Source organism: Myodes glareolus, chromosome 10 (genome assembly GCF_982192425.1).
Source record: "Myodes glareolus chromosome 10, mMyoGla1.1, whole genome shotgun sequence".
In the NCBI taxonomy this organism is placed as follows: Eukaryota; Metazoa; Chordata; class Mammalia; order Rodentia; family Cricetidae; genus Myodes; species Myodes glareolus.
The window spans coordinates 84980293-85001096 of record NC_142035.1 but is presented as its reverse complement, the minus strand read 5'-3'; the positions used below and the strand labels follow the sequence as shown (position 1 = coordinate 85001096).

Here is a 20804-nt window from a genome sequence, read left to right as displayed (position 1 = left end):
AGAACACAATGCAAAATGTGGGATGGAGAGATCCATCTTTGTCACACACAGGGGCTGTTGTGATGGAAGAAGTGTGGCGTAGTGGGATGGGGAAAGAGTGCCTTAATCAAAGGCTGCCTTTTACAGAAAGACTGAGACATGGGGCCATCTTGTAGAAAAGGGAACTGTATAAAAAGATGTCATGAGGATATGAAAAAATTGTCTGGGTTTGAATATTGTTGTCCTGTCTATTATTGTTAGCTTTATAACTACAAGTAGCTGCCAGCTGACATAGTGCTGCAAGAGTGTGCTGCAAGTGTGCTGCAAGTATGCTGCAAGTGTGCTGCAAGTGTGCTGCAAGTGTGCTGGCTCGATATTAAGTCGTAAAGATGCTGATCTCTACGTCTAGAATAATTATGCAGGGGTGGGAAAGTGTGTTTGGGGAAGCACAAAGGGGAGCAATGGAGGCTTTCATAATAATCACGATGTATTCTTTAAATGGTGATGTCTTTTTTGAAGTCTATAAAATGCATTTTGTTAATTGGAAAGTTAAAAGAAGACAAAATTACCACTAATATGCACACAGTTTTAAGAAGGAAAAATTAGTCCATACAGAATAAATCATCCTTCAGCAAAACAACTTTTAGTCTTTATAAAAGATTTGTTTTGAATCACCCACACAGTTTTTAAGATCAGACTACTGATTTCTATGGCCTACACAATTTTTTACATCAGATAACTGATTTCTTTTGCTTTACAATATTAAAAAGTTTGAAATGTAGGCATTACATATTGAGTCCATTTTTATTCTTCGCAAGTGCAACAAATTATGTGTTGAAGCCTATGTTAGAAATGTACAACACTCTAGGTCATGAACAGCTGGAGACAAAGTTATCTATATTTCCAGATACCGTAATTTTTATTTTTTATTGATTTTTATTGAGCTCTACATTTTACTATGCTCCCCTTCCCTCTTCAATCCTCCCCCAAGGTCCCTATGCTCCCAATTTACACAGAAGATCTTGTCTTTTTCTACTTCCCGTGTAGATTAGATCTGTGTAAGCCTCTCTTAGTGTCCTCATTGTTGTCTAAGTTCTCTGGGATTGTGGCTTGTAGGCTGGTTTTCTTTGCTTTATGTTTAAAAACCACCTATGAGCAAGTACATGTGATAATTGTCTTTCTGTGTCTGGGTTACTTCACTCAAAATGATGTTTTCTAGCTCCATCCATTTGCCTGCAAAATTCAAGATGTCATTATTTTTTCTGCTGTGCAGTATTCCATTGTGTAAATGTACCACATTTTCCTTATCCATTCTCCAGATGAAGGGCATTTAGGTTGTTTCCATGTTCTGGCTATCACATACAATACTGCTATGAACATAGTTAAGCACATGTTCTTGTGGCATGATTGAACATCCTTTGGATATATAACCAAAAGTGGTATTTCTGGGTCTTGAGGAAGGTTGTTTCCTAATTTTCTGAGAAATTGCCACATTGACATCCAAAAGGTCTGTACCAGCTTGCATTCCTACCAGCAATGCAGAAGTGTTCCCTTTTCCCCACAACCTCTCCAGCATAAGTTGTCATCAGTGTTTTTGATTTTGGCCATTCTTACAGGTGTAAGATGGAATCTCAGAGGTGTTTTGATTTGCATTTCTTTGATGACTAAGGATGTTGATCATTTCCTTAAGTGTCTTTCAGCCATTTTAGATTCCTCTGTTGAGAGTTCTCTTTTAGGTATGTACTCCATGTTTCTATTGGATTATTTGTTCTTTTGATGACCAATTGAGTTCTTTGTATATTTTGAAGATCAGACCTCTGTCTGATGTGGGATTAGTGAAGATCTTTTTCCATTCTGTAGGCTGTCATTTTGTCTTGTTGACCGTGTCCTTTGCTTTACAGAAGCTATTCAGTTTCAGGAGGTCCCATTTATTAATTGTTTCTCTCAGTGTCTGTGCTGCTGGGGTTATATTTAGGAAGTGGTCTCCAGTGCCAACGCGTTCAAGTGTATTTCCAACTTTCTCTTCTATGAGGTTCAATGTGGCTGGCTTTATGTTGAGGTCGTTGATCCATTTGGACTTGAGTTTTGTGCATGGTGATAGATATGGGTCTATTTTCATTCTTCTACATGTCTATATCCAGTTATGCCAGCACCATTTGTCAAATATGTTTTTTTTCCATCTCATATTTTTTGCTTCTTTGTCAAAAATCAGGTATTCGAAGATCTGTGGATTGATATCCAGGTCTTCTATTTGGTTCCATTGGTCCTCCTGTCTATTTTTATGCCAATACCAGGCTATTTTCAGTACTGTAGCTCTGTAGTAGAGTTTGAAGTCAGGGATTGTGATGCCTTCAGAAGTTCTTTTATTGTACAGGAATGTTTTGGCTATCCTGGATTTTTTGCTTTTCCATATGAAGTTGAGTACCATTCTTTCGAGGTCCTTGAAGAATTTTGATTGGGTTTTGAGGGGCAATGCATTGAATCTGTAGATTGCTTTTGGTAAGATTGCCATTTTTACTATGTTAATTCTACCTACCCAAGAGCATGGGAGAAGTTTCCACTTTCTGGTATCTTCTTCAATACCAATTTGAAAGAAAGAATTCAATTTCTTTCTTTAAAGATTTCAAGTTCTTGCCATACAAGTCTTCCACTTCTTTGGTTAGAGTTACTCTGAGATATTTTATGCTATTTGGGGCTATTGTGAAGGGTGTTGTTTGTCTAATTTCTTTCCCAGCCCTTTTATCATCTGTGTACAGGAGGGCTACTGATTTTTTTGAGTTAATCTTGTATCCTGCTACATTACTGAAAGTGTTTATGAGTTGTAGAAGTTCCTTGGTAGAATTTTTTAGATCACTTATGTAAACTATCATATCATCAGCTAACAGTGAGAGTTTGGCTTCTTCTTTTCTGATTTGTATCCCCTTGATCTGCTTTTGGTGTCTTATTACTCTTGCTAGAACCTCAAGAACCATATTGAATAGATATGGAGAGAGTGGACAACCGTGTCTTGTTCCTGATTTCAGTGGAATCACTGGGAGTTTCTCTCTATTTAGTTTGATGTTGGATGTTGTCTTGCTGTATATTGCCTTTATTATGTTTACCTATGTTCCTTGTATCCCTGCTCTCTCCAAGACCTTTATCATGAAGGGATGTTGTCAAAAGCATTTTCGGCATCTAATGAGATGATCATGTGGTTTTTATTTTTCAGCTTGTTTATATGGTAGATTATGTTGACAGATTTTCGTATGTTGAACCATCCCTGCATCTCTGGGAGTGATGTCTTTCTTAAAGGCAAAAATAGAAGCCAATAATAAAACTGTTCATGTAACCCTGGTAAGAAAATCTCTAAGAATAAATAAAGACAGCCTGAGCTATTCGGGGCCACTTGAGTGCAATCTACTCGGTGGTCATAAGTTTGTCCTTCACCGATGCCCCATCCCCATCTCAGGACCTGAACCTGAGCCGAGGCTGGACCTCGGCAGTGGATCTTTCCACTTGAATTACTCAGTCAGGAAAATCTCACTTGCCTGCTAGTTGATTCCAGATCTAGTCAATCAAGATTAGGCATCAAAGCCATGAGCCAAAATCAGTGCCATCCCTCTAAGTCTTTCCAGGAAATTCAGGCTGGCATCAAGCTTGTAGTGCTCATTTTTCCTCTGCTCGGGGGATTACAGGCATGCACCACTGTGCACCCCCACGCCTGGCCTTTCTGCTTTCAGATTACTTTCCTCAGGAGTTTTGTTATGTATAATGAAAAAAGACAGTTTTTTGTTTTGTTTTGTTTTGATTTTTTGAGACAGGCTTTCACTGTAGCCTGTCCTGGAACGAGCTCTTGTATACCAGGTTGGCCTCGAATTCACAGAGATCTGCCTGCCTCTGCCTCCCAAGTGCTGTGCCACCACCTTCTGGCAAAAGACAGTTTTTAAAAAAAAAAATAAAATAAAAAAGAATAATACTCGGGAAAAAAAGGTTCTGGGAATGTTTCTGGTCTTCTGGGTACTTTCAAGAAATTCTTTCTCTGTCTAAGGTCTCAAGTATATAGCCTAGGCTGCCCTTGAACCCACCATTATGCCTCAGTACTAGGATTCTAAGTATATACCATATGCCAGGTTCATAATCAGTTTCCAAAGAGCCTTATCTAGTGTAACTTTGAAGCATCAGGACTCATTGCTCTTTGTGGTAATTTCAATAACCAACATGACTGGGGTTAGAGCCCCTAGGACGCACAACTCCGGGTGTGTCTATGAGGATGTTTCCAGGGAGGATTAACTTGGGCAGAGGAATTGTTTGTGTATGTGTCATCACCCCACAGACTGGGGTCCAGGCTGAATAAGAAAGGAGAGAGTGGGTGGGCAGCAGCATCCCCTCCTCTTCCTGGCTTATCTTCCTCTACTCTGGTATACCTTTTCTCTCCTTCTTACTCCATGTCTGGCTGTGCCACTGGGTGGCTGGCCCCTGAAGTCCTCCGCCTTCCTTTCTCCTGGATTTCGCCTCATATTTATCCTCTCTGTCTTCAGCCCCACCTATACTCTCTCCTGCCTAGCCATTGCCCATTCAGCTCTTTAATAGCACAACGGTGTTTTAGACAGGCACAGTAACGCAGCTTCACTGAGTTAAACAAATGCAACATAAGCAAAAGTCACACACCTTAAAACAATACTCCCCAACAGAGGAGGACCCTGACCTGTTGACATTTACCTGTAATTCTAGCAGCAGGGAAGCTGAGGCAAGATGATGTGAGGCCAGCTGGTTGTATAGAACGACAAAAAGACATGGAGCAAGCCTGCTCCAGGGGAGAATGGGTGGGTCAGAAATCCACGTAACTGATCAAAACTATCAACATGTACGAGAAGAGTGTCCATCCTCCATGAAGGGTTTTTACCTCCGTTCTGAACATTTCAGCCCCCAGTAGGCAAGGGCATCATAGAAACTTAGGTGGGTGCAATGAGAGTGGCAAGCGGGAACTGGGGTTTGTACCCCCAAACCCTGCAATTCATATGTGAAATCCTTGCCCTCTCGCTGATGGCAGTAGCAGGTAGAACCCTTGAGAAGTGAACAGGTCCTGAGAGTGGAGGGAGCCCCAGCCCTCCAGTCATGTGATGTCATAGGAGAAATGATAGGCTTCGCCAGATACTTACCAGGTTCTTGATACTGGACTTTGCAGCTTCTGTAACTGTGATGAACAGTCTTTCATTCTTTATAAGTTACTCCCTTTTCTGGTATTTTGTTATAGCCACCTAAACAATGAAGTTTCCAAGATTCATCCTAGCTGGGCGGTGGTGGCACACGACTTTAATCCTAGCACTCTGAAGGCAGAGGCAGGCAGATCTCTGTGATTTCGAGGCCAACCTGGACAAAACAAATTCCAGAACAGCCAGGGCTGTTACACAGCTTTTAAAGATGGTACAGTCAACACTTAGTGCTACTTCAGCATCCAGCTATAAGTCTCTTCTTCCCTTCTCTCAGACAGCACTACAGATTATGTATTCATGTGGGGGGGTATGCATGTGTTCCAGTGTGTGTGTGTGTGTGTGTGTGTGTGTGTATGTGTGTGTGTGTATATGTGTGTGTGTGTGTGTGTGTGTGTTTCCACTTGTGCACATGTAAAAGTCAGAGCAGGATCTTGAGATCTTCCTCCAAGGGTTTCAACCTTCTTGCATTCAGACAGAATTTTATTGCCATTTTGGCTAGGCTCGATTGCTAGTGAGAAATTATGGTCCACCTGTCTGTGCCCCATCATCCAGGGCTGAGGATATGGGAACTCGAAGCCATGGTCACGTTTTTACACAGGGTGCTGAGGATTTGAACTTAGGTCCAAATATTTGCAGAGCAAAGTATTCCTATCTCAGTTACCACCCCAGATCTCCCCCAGACAGTTTGCTTCACATTCAAGCTTTCCAAAGAACTTAGGACAAAAGAATCTCCGAAAAGAAATGTAAACCAGAAATAAAGAACTGGAGAGAATGAAGAATGATATTTATTAAATGCTGAATATAAAATAAAGCCATCTAAAAGGAGTACAGGGAATTCCCTTTACCCCACCAGGACTCTTAGGTCCTCCCACTCCCATCACAGTAAAACATCATTTTTGCATTCACAATAGCTACTAGCAAAGACTAAAAGAGCCAAGGCTTCTAAAAAAGACAGGCACCAGCTTAGGGGGCTTGATGAGTGAGGTCGGACAGTATAGCAGCACCAGTTACTCTCCAGCCTCTGAGCAAGAGGCTAATGTCAGGGACCCCTGAGTCTATGACTGCAAGCTGGCTGGAGGCCAGCAGCCTATGTCGCGATGGCCGGCTCTAGCTCTTTCAGTCTCGGGTCCTTTTTGTGTTCCTTGAGCACCTGGCAGAACCGATCCAGAGCTAGAGGGTCCAAAGGGGACAGAGAAAGAGAATGAGTTGGCTGTGTACAGGTGGAGCCCAGACAGACAGGTTTGTGGATGATCCCCAGAGCCTCTGGTTTATGGGTGCTGGGGTGAGCCCAAGATGTTCTCTCTCTCTCCTGGCTCTTTTTGAACCTAGTAGTCAAATCCTGTGATGTGGCATATTTATCTCTTAACCGTCAAGTGAGTTTGATTATTTATGATACAGAGTCTCTCCATGCGACCCAGGCTAGCCCTGACCCCTCAGACCTCCTGCCTTCGTCTCCCAAGTGTCAGGATTGCAAGTGTGAATGACCATGTCTGCCTTCCCTTCATTTTCCACACTAGACCAAAAGATATTGGTATAAGACTCACTTTATGAGGCTAAGTGGATAACTGCTATAGTCTCAGCAGGTAGAAAAGTGGCAATTAATGAGGTGCTATAAATAGTTATTCAAATAAATATGTCTTCATGCTGCCAGAGAAATGTGTGGGCTCCAACATAACGTGCAAAAGCTGCCACGATCATCTGTCCATTGAATTCACTAGACTCTATCCCTGGAGTCAGCAGGGCAGAGAACCGCTTCTTAGGAGCTTCTGGTACAAAAGACACTCTCAAACACATGGCGGACACAAAACACAGGCTGTCCAAGAGGTGGGATGCACGGAAAGATGGCTACTTGAGGAATGGATTGCTTCCTATTTGCAAAGGGGGCATAACCAAGAATAGAAAAGGGTGCTCAGGGGAGATGAAGCTGGAGTCCATCGAAGACAGAACAAACGAGTTAAGGAGGAGTTGATGAGGCCTCTTTGCTGGATGTCAGGACCGGGAAGTGGGCAGCGGCACTCACCCACTTTTACTTGAAGCTGGTCTCCTGCAAAGATGAGGCGGAACCAGCCAGGCTCCTTGCACATGTAGGCTCTGCCCCTAGATAACAGCAGCTTGTTGTCCTGGAAACACTGGCAGAGGATCTGCTCTTGATCAAACGTGCATGGGCTCAGGTACTAGGGAAAGGGAAGGGGGCGGAGCTGAGCTCAAGGCTAGCGGAGCTGAGCACAAGGCTAGCTGACAGGCCCACCCGCACCTGCCACTTCCGGAACGTACTGCTCTCAAGTCGATCCAGACATAGAGACCAGAGCCGCCATTGAAAAAGGGCACCTTCAGCTTCTCCAGCCTCTTAGCGACATAGAGGTAAGCCTTCCGCAGCCGGCTGTGGTTAGTAGGCAGGTACAGCTGGTCGATCCATTCTGGACAGGTAGAGAAAGAGCATCACAGGTCTTACAGCAGATACCTGCTGGGGTTGGGGGTGGGGAGGTTCTACCCAAACACATCTTAGCTGGGTTCCATGTGAGCTGTGAGCCATTTCCATACCCACACACCTCCTCACAGTTCTCTCATAGAGGACTCTGGAGGGAACAGTGGGCATCTTCACGGTCCTGATAGAGGCCTGTAACCAGGGCATCCCACGGAGTGGGGGGGGGGCTGATGCCATTGTCAGCTGAGCGAGTCAGTAGGCACTCAAAGTTTCCTTCCATTCCTGTTCTTGAACCCCACACACAAGACTGGAGGAAGCCAGCTATTCTGTGATGCCCCACTGTTCTCAGAACTGACAGTATAAGAAAAGGGACCTGAGGAGGTTGTAGAAAACATTTATGCCCACATTATGCTTTAAAAAAAAACGAGTTTCAATTATGCCAGATGCTGGTGGCACAATCCTATAATCCCAGCACTTGGGAGGCAGAGGCAGGAGGATCTCTGAGTTCAAGGCCAACCTGTTCTACAGAGTGAGTTCCAGGATAGTCAGGCCTACATGGAGAGACCCTTTCTCAAAAACCAAAGCTTTAATTATGTGTGTGTGCCAGTCTGTGCACGTGTGCATGGGTGCTTGTGGAGGCATCTCCTGGAAATGGGAGTCACAGGGGGTTGTAAGTTGGCTGCTGTAGGTGCGGGGACAGCACTAAGGCCATCAGGAAGAGAAGTATGTGCTCTTAACCACTGAGCCGTTGCTTCAGCCTCATGCCTACATTCTGCTTCCAAAGCATCTAAGTGAAAATCTATGAGGATGCAGTTTCAAGTTAATCCTTGGGTACATCTGGGGTTGAGAGCCAGTGCTCAAGGGGCTGAGATCTGGTTTCTCCGCATATAAAAGAGGACAGCACTGTGGAGGGGACGCAGCCGGCAAGCTTCTCCTTTCTGCTTCTTTTCCCACCCAAAACCAAAGCAAACTGTTGGCTTCTACCCACGTAGTGACATTAGTTTGTTTCAATATAGTCTATCTATTGATTTAAGCCTTCCAGTCTGGCCATCTATTACAGGAAATTAAAGAGAGAGTGTTTTTTTCTATGTTTGAGCCATAGAATTAAAGGGTCTCAGCCAGGTAGGGGTGGTGAAACCTTTAGTCCTAGAACTCGGGAGGCAGAGGCAGGAGGATCTCTGAGAGTCTGAGACCAGCCTCATCTGCAGAGTGAGTTCTAGGACATCCAGGGCTTCACAGAGAAACCCTGTCTCAAAAAACCAAAACAAAACAAAAAGGGGAAGGTCTCTCAGGTCCAACATTTTCTTGAGGTCCCTGGAGAATCTACAGGCCATAAATCTAGCCAATCAACTCTCTCCAGACCCCATTCTCCTTTGTAGCCCCTGGGAAATTATTTACTACATATTGGAAAAGTCATAAAATGTTTGCCAGAGGCAAGTAGGTTCAGGAGGAGACGCGCACCGATCTCTGCTGGTGTGGTGGGACATGCTTTAATCACTAGGGGGGGCACAGAGGCAAGGGGGGCACTAGGAGCTCAACACGGTGAGTTCCAGGCCAAGGCTACCCACTGAGAACCTGTCTCCAAGGGTAAAAGCAAGATTGACTGACTCATGTCTGAGTTCTTATCTTCAGGTCTTAGGGAGCCATTCAGAAGAGGTACTTTTCCAAGCAGAGAAAACACTGCTAGACTTTTGGAATCAAATCCCAGTCTGGTTTGGAACAGGCCCTCCATCTTCTAGCCACACCCTTGCACTCACTTTCTGAGCTGCATCCTGCCCTCCTGCAAACCTCACATCTCCCTGGTTTAACTTCGGATAGTGAACAGTTCCCCAAGTGTATCAAGTACATGGTAGAGACCCCAGAAAACCCAGCAATCCCCCCACCTCCCGGCCATGAAGTCCAGCAAGATGCTATCCTAGAGTCCTGCTCAGTACCTCTGTCCTGGAGCAGTTGGCACAGCTTGAACTGTGTAATGCCAGAGACACCGTGGAGGTAACCAAAAGCTCTCATGGCAGAGGCTACCTCCTTGTTGTGCGTGTAGAGAACACCAAAGCGGAAGCCAGATATGCCAAAATCCTGGAGGAAGAGATGTCGGGGAAGAAACATCTAGTTTCTCCTGCTTTCTGTTCCTGGCTTCCCTTTCTTCCAGACCCAAAGACAGGTGGCTGGGGCCTACCTTACTAGTGCCCCAGATCATATGGGTCTTGTTAGGGTCAGGCAAGCTGGAAAAGACATTTAAAAATTGAGGTTGAAGGAAATGGTTAAAGGATGGATAGATGATTTCTGATGGAAAGGAGAAGGTGGACTTTAGGTTCTTCCTAGACAGGGCCTAAGGTGCCCAACTTCAAGAGACGGGGTAGATAAGCTAGAGAGAAACACAAGGTGGCCCTGAAAAGCCCACATGGAACAGTGCTCAAGTGTCCACTGAAGTCCAGGACCCTCGACCTGACTGTGGTTCTGCTACTCTGGTCCAAAGCCACATCCTTGGCAGCTGTCCTTCCGGGCATCAGCTCCATACCCACCTCTCTCTCACTGCCTTCGGTGAGTCTGTTCCTTCTAGCAGGTATGCCCTTGTGATGAAATGCAATCCTTGTGGTCAAATTCTAGCCTCCCTCTCCAAATTCAAGTTGGGCATGATGGGACATAGGTATATTCCCAGCACCCAGGAGGGGGAGACAGGAGAATCAAAGGGACTGAGAACAGGCTGAGTAATACTCAGATGCTATGTGTCTTTCATTGATGTGTACGCGCGCGAGCGAGTGCATGCGTGCGTGAAAGCATACAGGTGTGAAAACCACAAGTTAAAACTGGATGTCTTTCTAGATCACTTTCTACCTTCCCCACTACCCCCAACACAGACAAAGTCTCTCTCTGAAGCTGAAGTTCCTCAATTTAACCAGACTGTCTGGCCTGTGAGCTCCAGATCTGACTCTTAGCCCCTCCCCCACCTCAAGGTGATAGACGCTGGTTGCCATGCTAGACTTTTACATAGGTTCTGGGATTCAAACTCATATCCTCACGCTTGCACACCAGGCACTGTACCAATTGACATGCCACCCCTTGACCTTTAACGATATCCTTCCTGCCTAGCTCTAGCATTCACTTAGACACAGGATGGCATTTGGACTCAGTATTTGGGGGGGGGGGGAGAGAACACACTCTCTATTGGCATTTGACTCTTTCCCCAGCAAACTCAGGCAAGCCCCTACTTCATGAAATCACCTCACAAAGCAGAAGCCTCATGGCTCTTGCTTCCAACACTACTGGGGACAAGCTTACTGTTTTATGTTCAGAACACTGTGGAATGTGACGGATGCGTCAAACACGGACAGCATGTAAATCTCATCTACGATCACATGGAGGTTGTGCCTGCGGTTGGGTGAGAGAAAAATAGACCCAGTTTATGCCTGCAATTTTTAAGATTACATTTTATTTTGCATGTGTGTGCATGTGTGCACACGGTCCATAGGTGGAGGCAGAGAACTTGTTGGAATCAATTTAGTACTTCCACCATGTAGGTCCTGGGGATCAAACTCAGTTTGTCAGACTTGTAGTAGGTACCTTTACCTACTGAGCCATCAGTTCATCTCTCTCTGTAATTGTTTTTGTTTCAGGACTCTTTGTTTTTCAAAACAGGGTTTCTCTCAGCTTTGTAGACCAGACTGACCTGGAACCCACAGAGATTTGCCTCCCTCTGCCTCCCAGGTGCTGAGACTAAAGGCGTGCGAGGCCAGATCCCTCCCTCTGTAATCCTGACTCACTCTCTTTCCTGCTTTTGGATACAGAACATATACTCCTGTTATCCCAGTAGCTTGCTATATTTCCCAAGGGGCATTTAATATACAAAGAGCAGGTACGCCAGGGACCTTTGTCTCTGGCTGGTGGTACACAGAGGGAAGGGGACCTATGAGATATCATACCACATCTAACCCTTTGAATATCAAACAGAGGATGGGAGGAGAGAAAAGGTTTCCCAGATGTTTACATCAGTGACAGTGAGCAGCTGCCTCCCAGGGTCTAGACTGAAGTCACAGCACCAAGTGGGATTTGAGCAATACTCACACCCTCAGTTCTCGGCACCCTGACACAGCACTGTCACCCCAGTTCCCAGACAGAATTGAGGTTCTAAGATGGAAGCCAGTTGCTTCAGCCTAGTAGGGAGCCAGATCTCAGGCGATGTGATGGCGGGCACATTGTGAACCTCAGGAATCACCGAGGAGCCCAGCCTCCGGACTCCCTGTGAGGATTACCCCGTTTAGGCTGACTGTGGTAGGAAGACCCACCCTGAGGTGGGCAGTTCCATTTTCTGGTATTGAGTCCTCAACTACCAAAAGAGGAGGGGGCCGCCAGCGGAGCAGAACAGCCCTTGCTCCCTACATTCCAGGCATCCACACATAACCAGCTGCCTGACTCTCCTGTCAGCATGACTTCCCTGCGATGATGAACTGCACCCATAAGCCATGAGGCCAGATGATCCTTCTTCCTCCCGCTACTTTTTACAGGCCGCTTTATGACAGCAACGGGAAAGCAACCGGGGCAGCTGGGATTTGCACACAGCTCCATTGAGCTCTTGATAGCAGCCTCCTGCATATTCTTGTTCTCTGTCTCTCTCTCTGTCTCTCTCTCTCTCTCTCTCTCTCTGTCTCTCTGTCTCTCTCTCTCTCTGTCTCTCTGTCTCTCTGTCTCTCTCTCTCTCTGTCTCTCTCTGTGTGTCTGTCTCTGTCTCTCTCTGTCTCTCTCTCTCTCTGTGTGTGTCTGTCTCTCTCTCTGTGTGTGTCTGTCTCTCTCTGTCTCTCTCTCTGTCTCTCTCTGTGTGCCTGTCTGTCTCTGTCTCTGTCTGTCTCTCTCTCTCTCTCTGTCTCTCTCTCTCTGTCTCTCTCTGTGTGTCTGTCTCTGTCTGTCTCTCTCTCTCTCTCTCTGTGTGTCTCTCTCTGTGTGTGTGTCTGTCTCTGTCTCTGTCTCTCTCTCTCTCTGTGTGTCTGTCTGTCTCTGTCTCTGTCTCTCTCTGTCTCTCTCTCTCTCTCTCCCTCTCTCTGTCTCTCTCTCTCTCTCTCTCTCTGTCTCTCTGTCTCTCTGTCTCTCTCTCTCTCTGTCTCTCTCTCTCTCTGTCTCTCCCCCCCTCTCTCTCCCTCTCTCCCCCTGCTGGCTAGTTTGGGTTAGTCATGAATTCTGAGTGCTGTTTCTAGAAAACAGGTATCTGTCCTATCAGGGGTCCTGCAGAGGCAACTGTTGCTATTGTATTCCTGGCAGTGGGCCAACAAAGTTCTATGGTGAACTGTCTTTTAGCATCTGTCATTTTCAGTGCTGCAGGCTGGGTGATTTGGGAGCAGATACAAGGGTGAAGCACTTCTGCTGTGGTGAGTGGAAAAACATCAAAGCACACTCTGGCAGCTAGGGAAAAGTCTGCATGGGGAAACACGGGAAAGGAAATAGTTAAATAAAATGGGGAACACAAGGCCCCTTTCTCCTCCATTTCATAATCTCTCTTGAACCCCGCAAAACATATTGCAGAATGGGTAACCTTGGGTAAGTTACTCCTGCTTCTAATGCCTCCAAGTGATGGAGAGGAACACATACTTCTTGGCAAAGGCCAGGTATTCTTTCATCATCGATCGAGTGTAGACCTCACCCAGAGGATTCTGGGGGTTGACTAGCACAAGGCCTTTGACCTTTTTCTCCTGAGAAGAAACCCAAACACAAGAGTGAATACATATCCTTTACAACTACCCCAAATCCCACCAAGTATCCTTTATGGCTTGAGACATCTAACATGGGATACCTGATAAATTCCAGGTAGGATCTCATGGAAGTAGCACCATGCTGCTGGTGAAGGGGAAAAGAAAGTGTTCTGGAAGTTTCCATGGGTGGGACTTACTGCTACAGAGTAGTCAGGTACTTAGAATTACTGTTCTCTTTCTCATCTAGAGAAAGCATGCCACATCTTGTATCTAAGTCTTACTACTCAGACTTTTTAGGGCCAATGGTGACCACCCTGAAATGAGGACTCGCCTGTCCTTACCTTCATCTTCGCCTGAGTCAGGGTAAGCTCCAGTATATCCATGGTGAGTTGGGAAAAAGATGAGTCAGCCTGGAGGACATGTGCAATGGAGAGAGGCTTGTTCCTGAGCCTGGTTTCTCAGTCCTCAAGCCCCATACAGTCCCTGACCTTCAAGCCAGGGTGATGGTCCACATGTCTTCATCACCCTGGCTTACCCCACTCCCGGCTGTGCTTAGAGAATAAGCACCTCTGTCTCCCAAGGGGACCTACAACATTCCTTTGCCAAGTGGGCTGAGCAGGGAAAGGGCCCCATTCTGACCTGGCTTTCCAAGTAGACAGGAATAAGCTCAACTTTCGAATAAAGGCAGGAGCTGAAGGCGAAGCCACTGTAGCATGGAGTAGGGATCAGAAAGGCATCTAGGAGTACAAGGGGACAAAGCTGTCTGGCAGTCAGGATGAGCAGCGAGGCTCCTAGCACGAGAGCCAGGGCAACAATCCCTTCTGCCATCCTTGTGCCCAAGCTTCATTAAAAACTTGATCCATTTTTATACACATTATTTGGGGCACAGACTCCAGTTTCCTGTCGCAAGCACACTGAAGGAGGCTGCGAGGGATGTGTGCAGAGAAGAGCTCAGAGTCCGAGGTGCGAATCGAGCAAGGTACTTCCCATGTCAAAAGTCTTTGTGTTGAGGGGCAGGTGTCTGTGTGGGTACATGTGCACCTGTGTGCATGCACATGTGAGGATCAAAGGCCAACCCCAGATTCCTTCCTCTGGAGTAATATGCTCTGTTTATAAAGACAGTGGCTCCTTACTGACCTAGAGCTAGGCCGGCTGGCAAGCATCTTTCCAGACCTGCTCGTCTCCGCTTCTCCAGCCTTGGGATTACAGGCACGTGCCGCCGTACCCCAGCTTTTCTATGTGGGTTCTAGGGATCAAACTCAGGTCCTTGTGCATGAGTGACAAGCACATTCCTGACTGAGCAGCTGTCCTTACCAGTAAACTGAAGAAAAAACTTGTCTGTGCCAGGCCAGACATTAAAGGTCAAAAGCCATGTACAAGAAGGGTTCCTGGCACTGGACCTGGGGGATTTCATGACTTTTCCTTCCCATTCTCTTGAACTCGTGGATCTTTTCATCTAGATAATCTATTGGAGAACTGTCACATTTCTCCAGTACTAAAGGACTTAAATTAACTCCCTTGATTTCACAGAAATGACACAAAAATATCTTTGGCAGGACAGATGTCCTACACTTGTGGAAAAGACCTCAAGTCAACACAACCTTCTCTTCCAAGACGAATGCCTAGGTGTCCCTGTCTACAGACCAGGAAGGCAAGCAGAGCCTGCTGACTTACCACCTGGGTCACACAGAACCATGGCCAGTGAAGAAAAGACTGAGGAGCAGCCATTTAGAACCACCACCTGAGGACAAGGTCCGAGAGGGCCAATCAGTACCGGTGTAAGTAGGGTACCCACTCTCCATCTGCTTCTCCTCCCAAAGGGCAGGTCCCAGTGGCCTCCTTTAGCTGTGCCTTCCCAAGTCCTTTGTAACTGGACTTCCCAAGGGACCTCTTTTAGCTGGCTTTTACTGTGCCCTGCCACTCTGAGGGTTCTCTTTGGATTCTATAGATAACTCAGAGGGAAACCCGGAGCACAGCCCTCCACTATACCCACTCACTTTTTCTGGATCAAGGGGTGTAGGTGCCCTGCAGTAGCAGGTCAAGAAGCTGGCCAGCTCTTTCCGAAGGCTGCAGACAGACCCAAAGAGACCGTTTAGTTCCCAGGTGCCCTTCCTCATTCAGAATCTAGGTGATACTCTTTTTAAAGGACACAGCATCCAACATTAAAGAGATGTTTGTTATCCAAGCCAACTTCATCATACAGGGCTACAGACTAAAGATGTCACCTCTCCAGGGTCACACAAATGCTAAGAGGTAGGAGAAGCAAGGGTTGAATAGACGGATGCTATTTCTGTGAGATTAGGCCACCGCCAAGAGGCTTTGTTCTTAAGCAAATCCAACCTTTCGAAGTCAAATGCAACATCATTATCTACAAAGTTTATATTCAAGAACTGTGGCATCAATTTTTTAAAAAAAAAAGTCATCCAACAATTTTCAATGTTTTAAGTAAGTTTTAACAATTTTATGTTAGGTTGCGTTCACAACTATTGTGCCCTCAAGCTGGGCATGCCTGCAAGGGCTTTCCGGGAACTTATTAGCCAAAGATAGAGGAAGGTATCAGTCTTCAATATGGTGCATTTGGGGGAAGTGAGTATGCCTCAGGGGTGCTTGCCTTCAGCTGCTTGCCTAGAGTGTGTGCATGAAACCCTGGATTCCATCCTCAGCACCACAGTAAAACCAGGTATAATGGTACACATCTATAATCCCCGCACTCAGGAGGTGAAGGCAGAAGGATCAAAGTAAATGTCATCCTCAGCTGCATAGGGAGGTGAAGGCAAGACTGTGCTGTACCAAGTTTCTTCAATGATTATATACCTAATTGCATATATATATATATATATATATTGGATATATAACATATGCTATATATAGTTATAATGTGGTGTATATATTGGAGATGTATATAATACATGCCAGCTATATATTGGAGATATATATGTATATATGTATGCATGTATGTAGGAGATTTATATATCTCCAATAGATGGTTAAAGATGCCTGTGCACCAAGAGACCGTCGTTCTGAAAGTCACTTACAAGGGCTGCCCTTGCCAGTCGGAATACTGCAACAAATCCTCTTCAATTTGGTTCATGTCACGCTGACTCAGCTGTTGACAAATAAGAACGTGAAGACAGGAGTCCAGGGAAGCCAAGTGGGGCCTGATTTTGTTCCTAGTTCATGTACACATCACTGCCCTGAAGTTACATATCTCCCAGAAAGGAGTGAGGATACACACTCTGTGCTCCTTCATGAACCGAGGCTAGCTTTGCCATAGATACCTACCAGTTTGAATGGCAAGCACTGGGCAGCCTCCTTATCCCAAAGCTCTCTGGGCAGGCTGCTCACTACATACCTGCCAGACAAGACGCCTGGACAGTCAGCCAGGCCAGGATCTTAGGGGTGTTGTCCAGAAGCAGTGTCTCTGATATCCCCCAAATACCTATGTTTTCCCCTTGAACCTGCCACAAGCCGAGGTACAGATCAGGGAACCAGGCCCAGAGGGTTCGAGTCTCAGCAAAGTCTAGAACATGGCTTACCCTTTCTTTTATCAGGTCAAGGCAAAGCTTGTTCTCGCTGGTACCAAGGTTGATGTAGCCCTGGAAGCAGAAGGAATCTGGGTCACTCTTCTTGCTCCATCCTAGATGGACTCCTCTGGGCACGCCAAGAAATTGCCATCGTAGACAAGGGAAGACGTCAGTGTGTCACAAGGTAGCTGAATCGGTGTCGAGCAGTGTTAAGTGTCAGAAAAATTCCCCAGAACCTAAAATTGTGCAGCTATCCAGTCCCCTCCTGTTCCCATAGAGAAATCAGGATGCTTTGATTTGCTCCGTGTAACAACCCCTGAGCTCCTCACTGTTTCCTATGAGCTGCCTTATGTCTCGAGAAAAACATTCTAGTTGATCAAAAGAATGAAAAGAAGAAAAGTTGAAAATCTACCAGACAGATGACCTGGGTGGCAGGTAGAATCTCTCCTGCCATACCCAGAGCCTAGAGCCTTTATCAGTCACAAGCCCTGCCTGCACCCATCTCTGCTACCACACGGATGCAGCTCTCGTAGTCTAACAGAAGTATCCAATTCAGTCCCTAGAAGAGGAGATGGTCACGGGCTGGCCATACTAAGCTTAGACAGGGCACCGAAAGGGAAGGCATGCTGACAGCCATCATCTGCCCTCTGAGTGGAGAGCTGCTGTCAATCTCCTTGGCTAAAACCCTTTCGCTGGCTGCTTGCTGCCCTAGGGGAACGTTTATCACCTGTCCACCTGTGCCCACACTTCTCATCACAGTACTCATGGTCTCTATTCGGGCACAGAGGTCAGCCTTCCAAACCACACGGAGCGCTTGCCTCCTTTTAGCTTCTGTACATGTTTTCCGCCCCTCTAGAAGGACCACAGGCACCATCATATCAGCTGGCTGCATCAGGATCACCTGAGAAGGGCATCCCTTTCATGCGCTTGAAAATAGAATATACACCTGTCCTCCATGGCTGCCCGCACCTGTCACTGTGTTTTGTCACATGAAGGCAGGCCCATTTACCAGGGAGGGTACGGTGGCTGCTGGAATATAAACGCTGAGATTAGGGGAGAGGCTGAAGGGACTCAGGACCCTCAGTCCTCCAGCGTCTGGGGCACTATCAGCTTGTGTCGGTGACTACACCATTATTCTCAGACAGCAGTGTCTGTGCATCACAAAGAGAGGCAGGCATACCGTATTTGGCACAGGACTCAGTAAACTCCAATGACTGAGGCTCCCAAGGATGCCCACATCTTACCGTAGGGTTTTTTTCTTTGTGATATTTGTCTCTCTGATAGGCCTCATAGCTCTGGAAGTTGGCGCGGTAAAGATCACAGATGCCAGTACCACGTCTGGACAGGACATGGCTGACAAAGGCAGCTTCAAAACCACCCAGCCTGGGACCAGGTTGGTCAGGCTGCCAAGATGACAGGGCTTGCTGCCCAGCTTTGATGTCACATCTAGGGTCCGAGCGAGGGAGGGGTTCTTTGAACTTCAGTTCCTTTGTGGCCTCAGCCCATATGAGGTTGGCCATCCGGGACATTAAGAAGCCCATCCTCTTTATCCACTTCCAGGAGCCTTGTGGGCGCTGCTGGTCTTCTGGTGAGAGGCTCTGCACCCGCTGGCTAGTCATCCGAAAGAAATGGTCCATTAGGACCCGCTGCAGCTCCAACACCTTCCTCTGAAGCGTTTGGAAGACCTTCTTTGTGGAGGACTTCTCCGCTCCTTGCCCTGGGCACTTGTATGGGCCTCAGCAGCCTGGCTGGAACCTACAGAGAAAGATTAAGCACAGAAAACAAGACAGTTTTCCTTGGAGGTTCTGGCATGGTTGGGGACAAAACTGATTCGCAAGTTCATCACTGGCTCCTCTCTCCTCTATGCTCTGGGCTTAGGCTCTAAATGGCTCAGAAAGTCAAGAGCATGTGTAAGTATCCCAGGCTCAGCTGCTGGAGCATTCTACTCAGATGCCATCAGAATGTGTCCTGAGCAAGCACGGTAAGGCCTTTAGGAGAAAAGGGGGCTTTGTGTTTCCCAGATTCTTCTTGTGCTCCAAACAGAACCTGCTGCATCTGGTTCTAAATGAGAAGGGAGGGGGCTTTGCTGTCCAATCCCAGCACCAAGTAAATTGTCCCACTGATCCATACATGATTGCCAGAGTCAAATCTGGCCTCTTGCCTGTTTTTATAGGTAACAGGTGATCAGAGACTGGGAAGATGGTTCAGCTGTTGAAGTGCCTGCTGTAAGCCATGAAGATCTGAGTTCAGTCCCCACGACGTGGTAAAAAGCTGGGTGTGGTAGCGTGTGCCTGTCATCCCATCACTGGGGAGGCAGAGACAAGAGCTTGCTGGCCAGCAAGATGAGCTACATCTAGACTCCAGCCTTCACATGCACATACACCAACAGATCTGCACACATACAAAGTTACATTTTTAAAAGTGAAAACCCACATTATTAAACACAGCCAGGGCGATTTTGTTTAGTCATGGATTCACTGTGATTGCTTTTGCAAATGGCAGAGTTGGACAGCTGGGGTGGAGGCCCTATGGCCCCAGGAGTTTCAACGAGTTATTGAAATGATTTTTAAAATATTGTATGTCTTTATATGTGAATGGGTGTTTTGCCTGCTGTATGTTGTACCACATGCATGCAGGGCCCATGGAGGCCAAAAGAGGGCATTGGATATCCTGGAACTGAAGTTACAGATTGTGAACCAACACATAAGATCAAAACCTAGTCCTCTGGAAGGGCAGCAAGTGCTCTAAGCTGCTAAGCCATCTCCCCAGCCCCCAAAGCTCCAACTAGTTGTTACCTGGACCTTTGTAGATAAGGGTTGCCAAGCCCTGTTCTAGAACATAAACCTTTGCTTTTGCTTGTTTCCCCACTCTCCACCAAGATAGTCAAACCAGATATCCCTCCCTCATCCTGACCTCACATGGTTTCCTATTAATGCCATGATGCTGCTGTAGGCCTTCCTTTCTACGTTTCCTAGCCAGGATACAGATGCTCAAGCTGCATCTGAATCCATCTGAATCACCTGCGGATGTGGCATAGGCCTCAGAGAGTGAAGCCAAGCACCTGGATGAGTGTTGGGGTAAAAACCAAGAATCGTCATTTCTACCAAGCTGCCAGGACTACACTGACTGAACATGTGACTAATGATGCTTATGAAACCATGTCAGAATACCAGAAATAATCAAGAATTACCTTCTTAATACCTCAAAGAATCAGCAAAACAAACTAAGCCAGCTGACCCCAGAAGGTGAGACGCCCTGGGTCTGTCAGCCGCCAGTCTTTAAAACCACTGTCTCCACACAAAAAATTAGGCTAGGACCCTTCCGCCCTTTGCAGCTTTTTCCAAGCAGTAACAACCCTCCCTACATAGGTGTAAACCTTGTCGCTTCTTCTGCAGATGCATAGGGTCAGTGCTCTAAAGAGCTTCACGCTCTGCCCAGTTTGCTTGCCGACCAGCCAGTCTAGCCAAAACAAAGCTCCAGATTCTGCAAGCAATCCTATTTTAAAAAGAAAACTCAGGGGGAGAGCCATCAAGGAGGACACTCAGCATCAACCTCTGCCTTTTACACACACACACAGAGTGTACCCATAGAGAAATGCATTCTTCTGGGAAAGTGGTTTTTAAGAAGAAAGTGAATACCAGCTGAGGTCACCAGATAACTTAGAAGTTTGGAACACTGTCAAGCCTTTTTTTAAAAATATTTATTTATTTATTATGTATACAATATTCTGTCTGCGTGTATGCCTGCAGGCCAGAAGAGGGCACCAAACCTCATTACAGATGGTTGTGAGCCACCATGTGGTTGCTGGGAATTGAACTCAGGACCTTTGGAAGAGCAGGCAATGCTCTTAACCTCTGAGCCATCTCTCCAGTCCCAAGACTTTTATACAAAAGACATCTATTGTTGTTTTTCATTTCCCCCCTTTTTAAATTGATTTTATTGATCTATACGTTTTTTCTGCTCCCCTTCCTGCCTCTCCACTCCCCTCCTCCCCTCTCCCATGGCC

The 20804-nt window shown here is 46.4% G+C and overlaps 1 protein-coding gene across 1 annotated transcript in view; it reads right to left on the bottom strand.

The window, feature by feature from the left end:
* Window positions 1-5988: 5988 nt before the first annotated feature.
* Window positions 5989-20804, bottom strand: part of Accsl (1-aminocyclopropane-1-carboxylate synthase homolog (inactive) like) — a 37794-nt gene continuing 22978 nt past the window's right edge. The window contains exons 5-18 of the mRNA XM_087910887.1: window positions 18043-18522; window positions 16811-16870; window positions 16310-16380; window positions 15272-15341; window positions 14949-15015; window positions 13914-14011; window positions 13616-13711; window positions 13174-13274; window positions 10876-10965; window positions 9773-9818; window positions 9531-9672; window positions 7446-7588; window positions 7192-7345; window positions 5989-6341 (exon numbers count right to left, since the gene is read on the bottom strand). Coding sequence (XP_087767013.1) covers window positions 6259-6341; window positions 7192-7345; window positions 7446-7588; window positions 9531-9672; window positions 9773-9818; window positions 10876-10965; window positions 13174-13274; window positions 13616-13711; window positions 13914-14011; window positions 14949-15015; window positions 15272-15341; window positions 16310-16380; window positions 16811-16870; window positions 18043-18522 — 1701 coding nt within the window. The 3' untranslated portion in view covers window positions 5989-6258. The remainder of the gene's footprint in view (window positions 6342-7191; window positions 7346-7445; window positions 7589-9530; window positions 9673-9772; window positions 9819-10875; window positions 10966-13173; window positions 13275-13615; window positions 13712-13913; window positions 14012-14948; window positions 15016-15271; window positions 15342-16309; window positions 16381-16810; window positions 16871-18042; window positions 18523-20804) is intronic.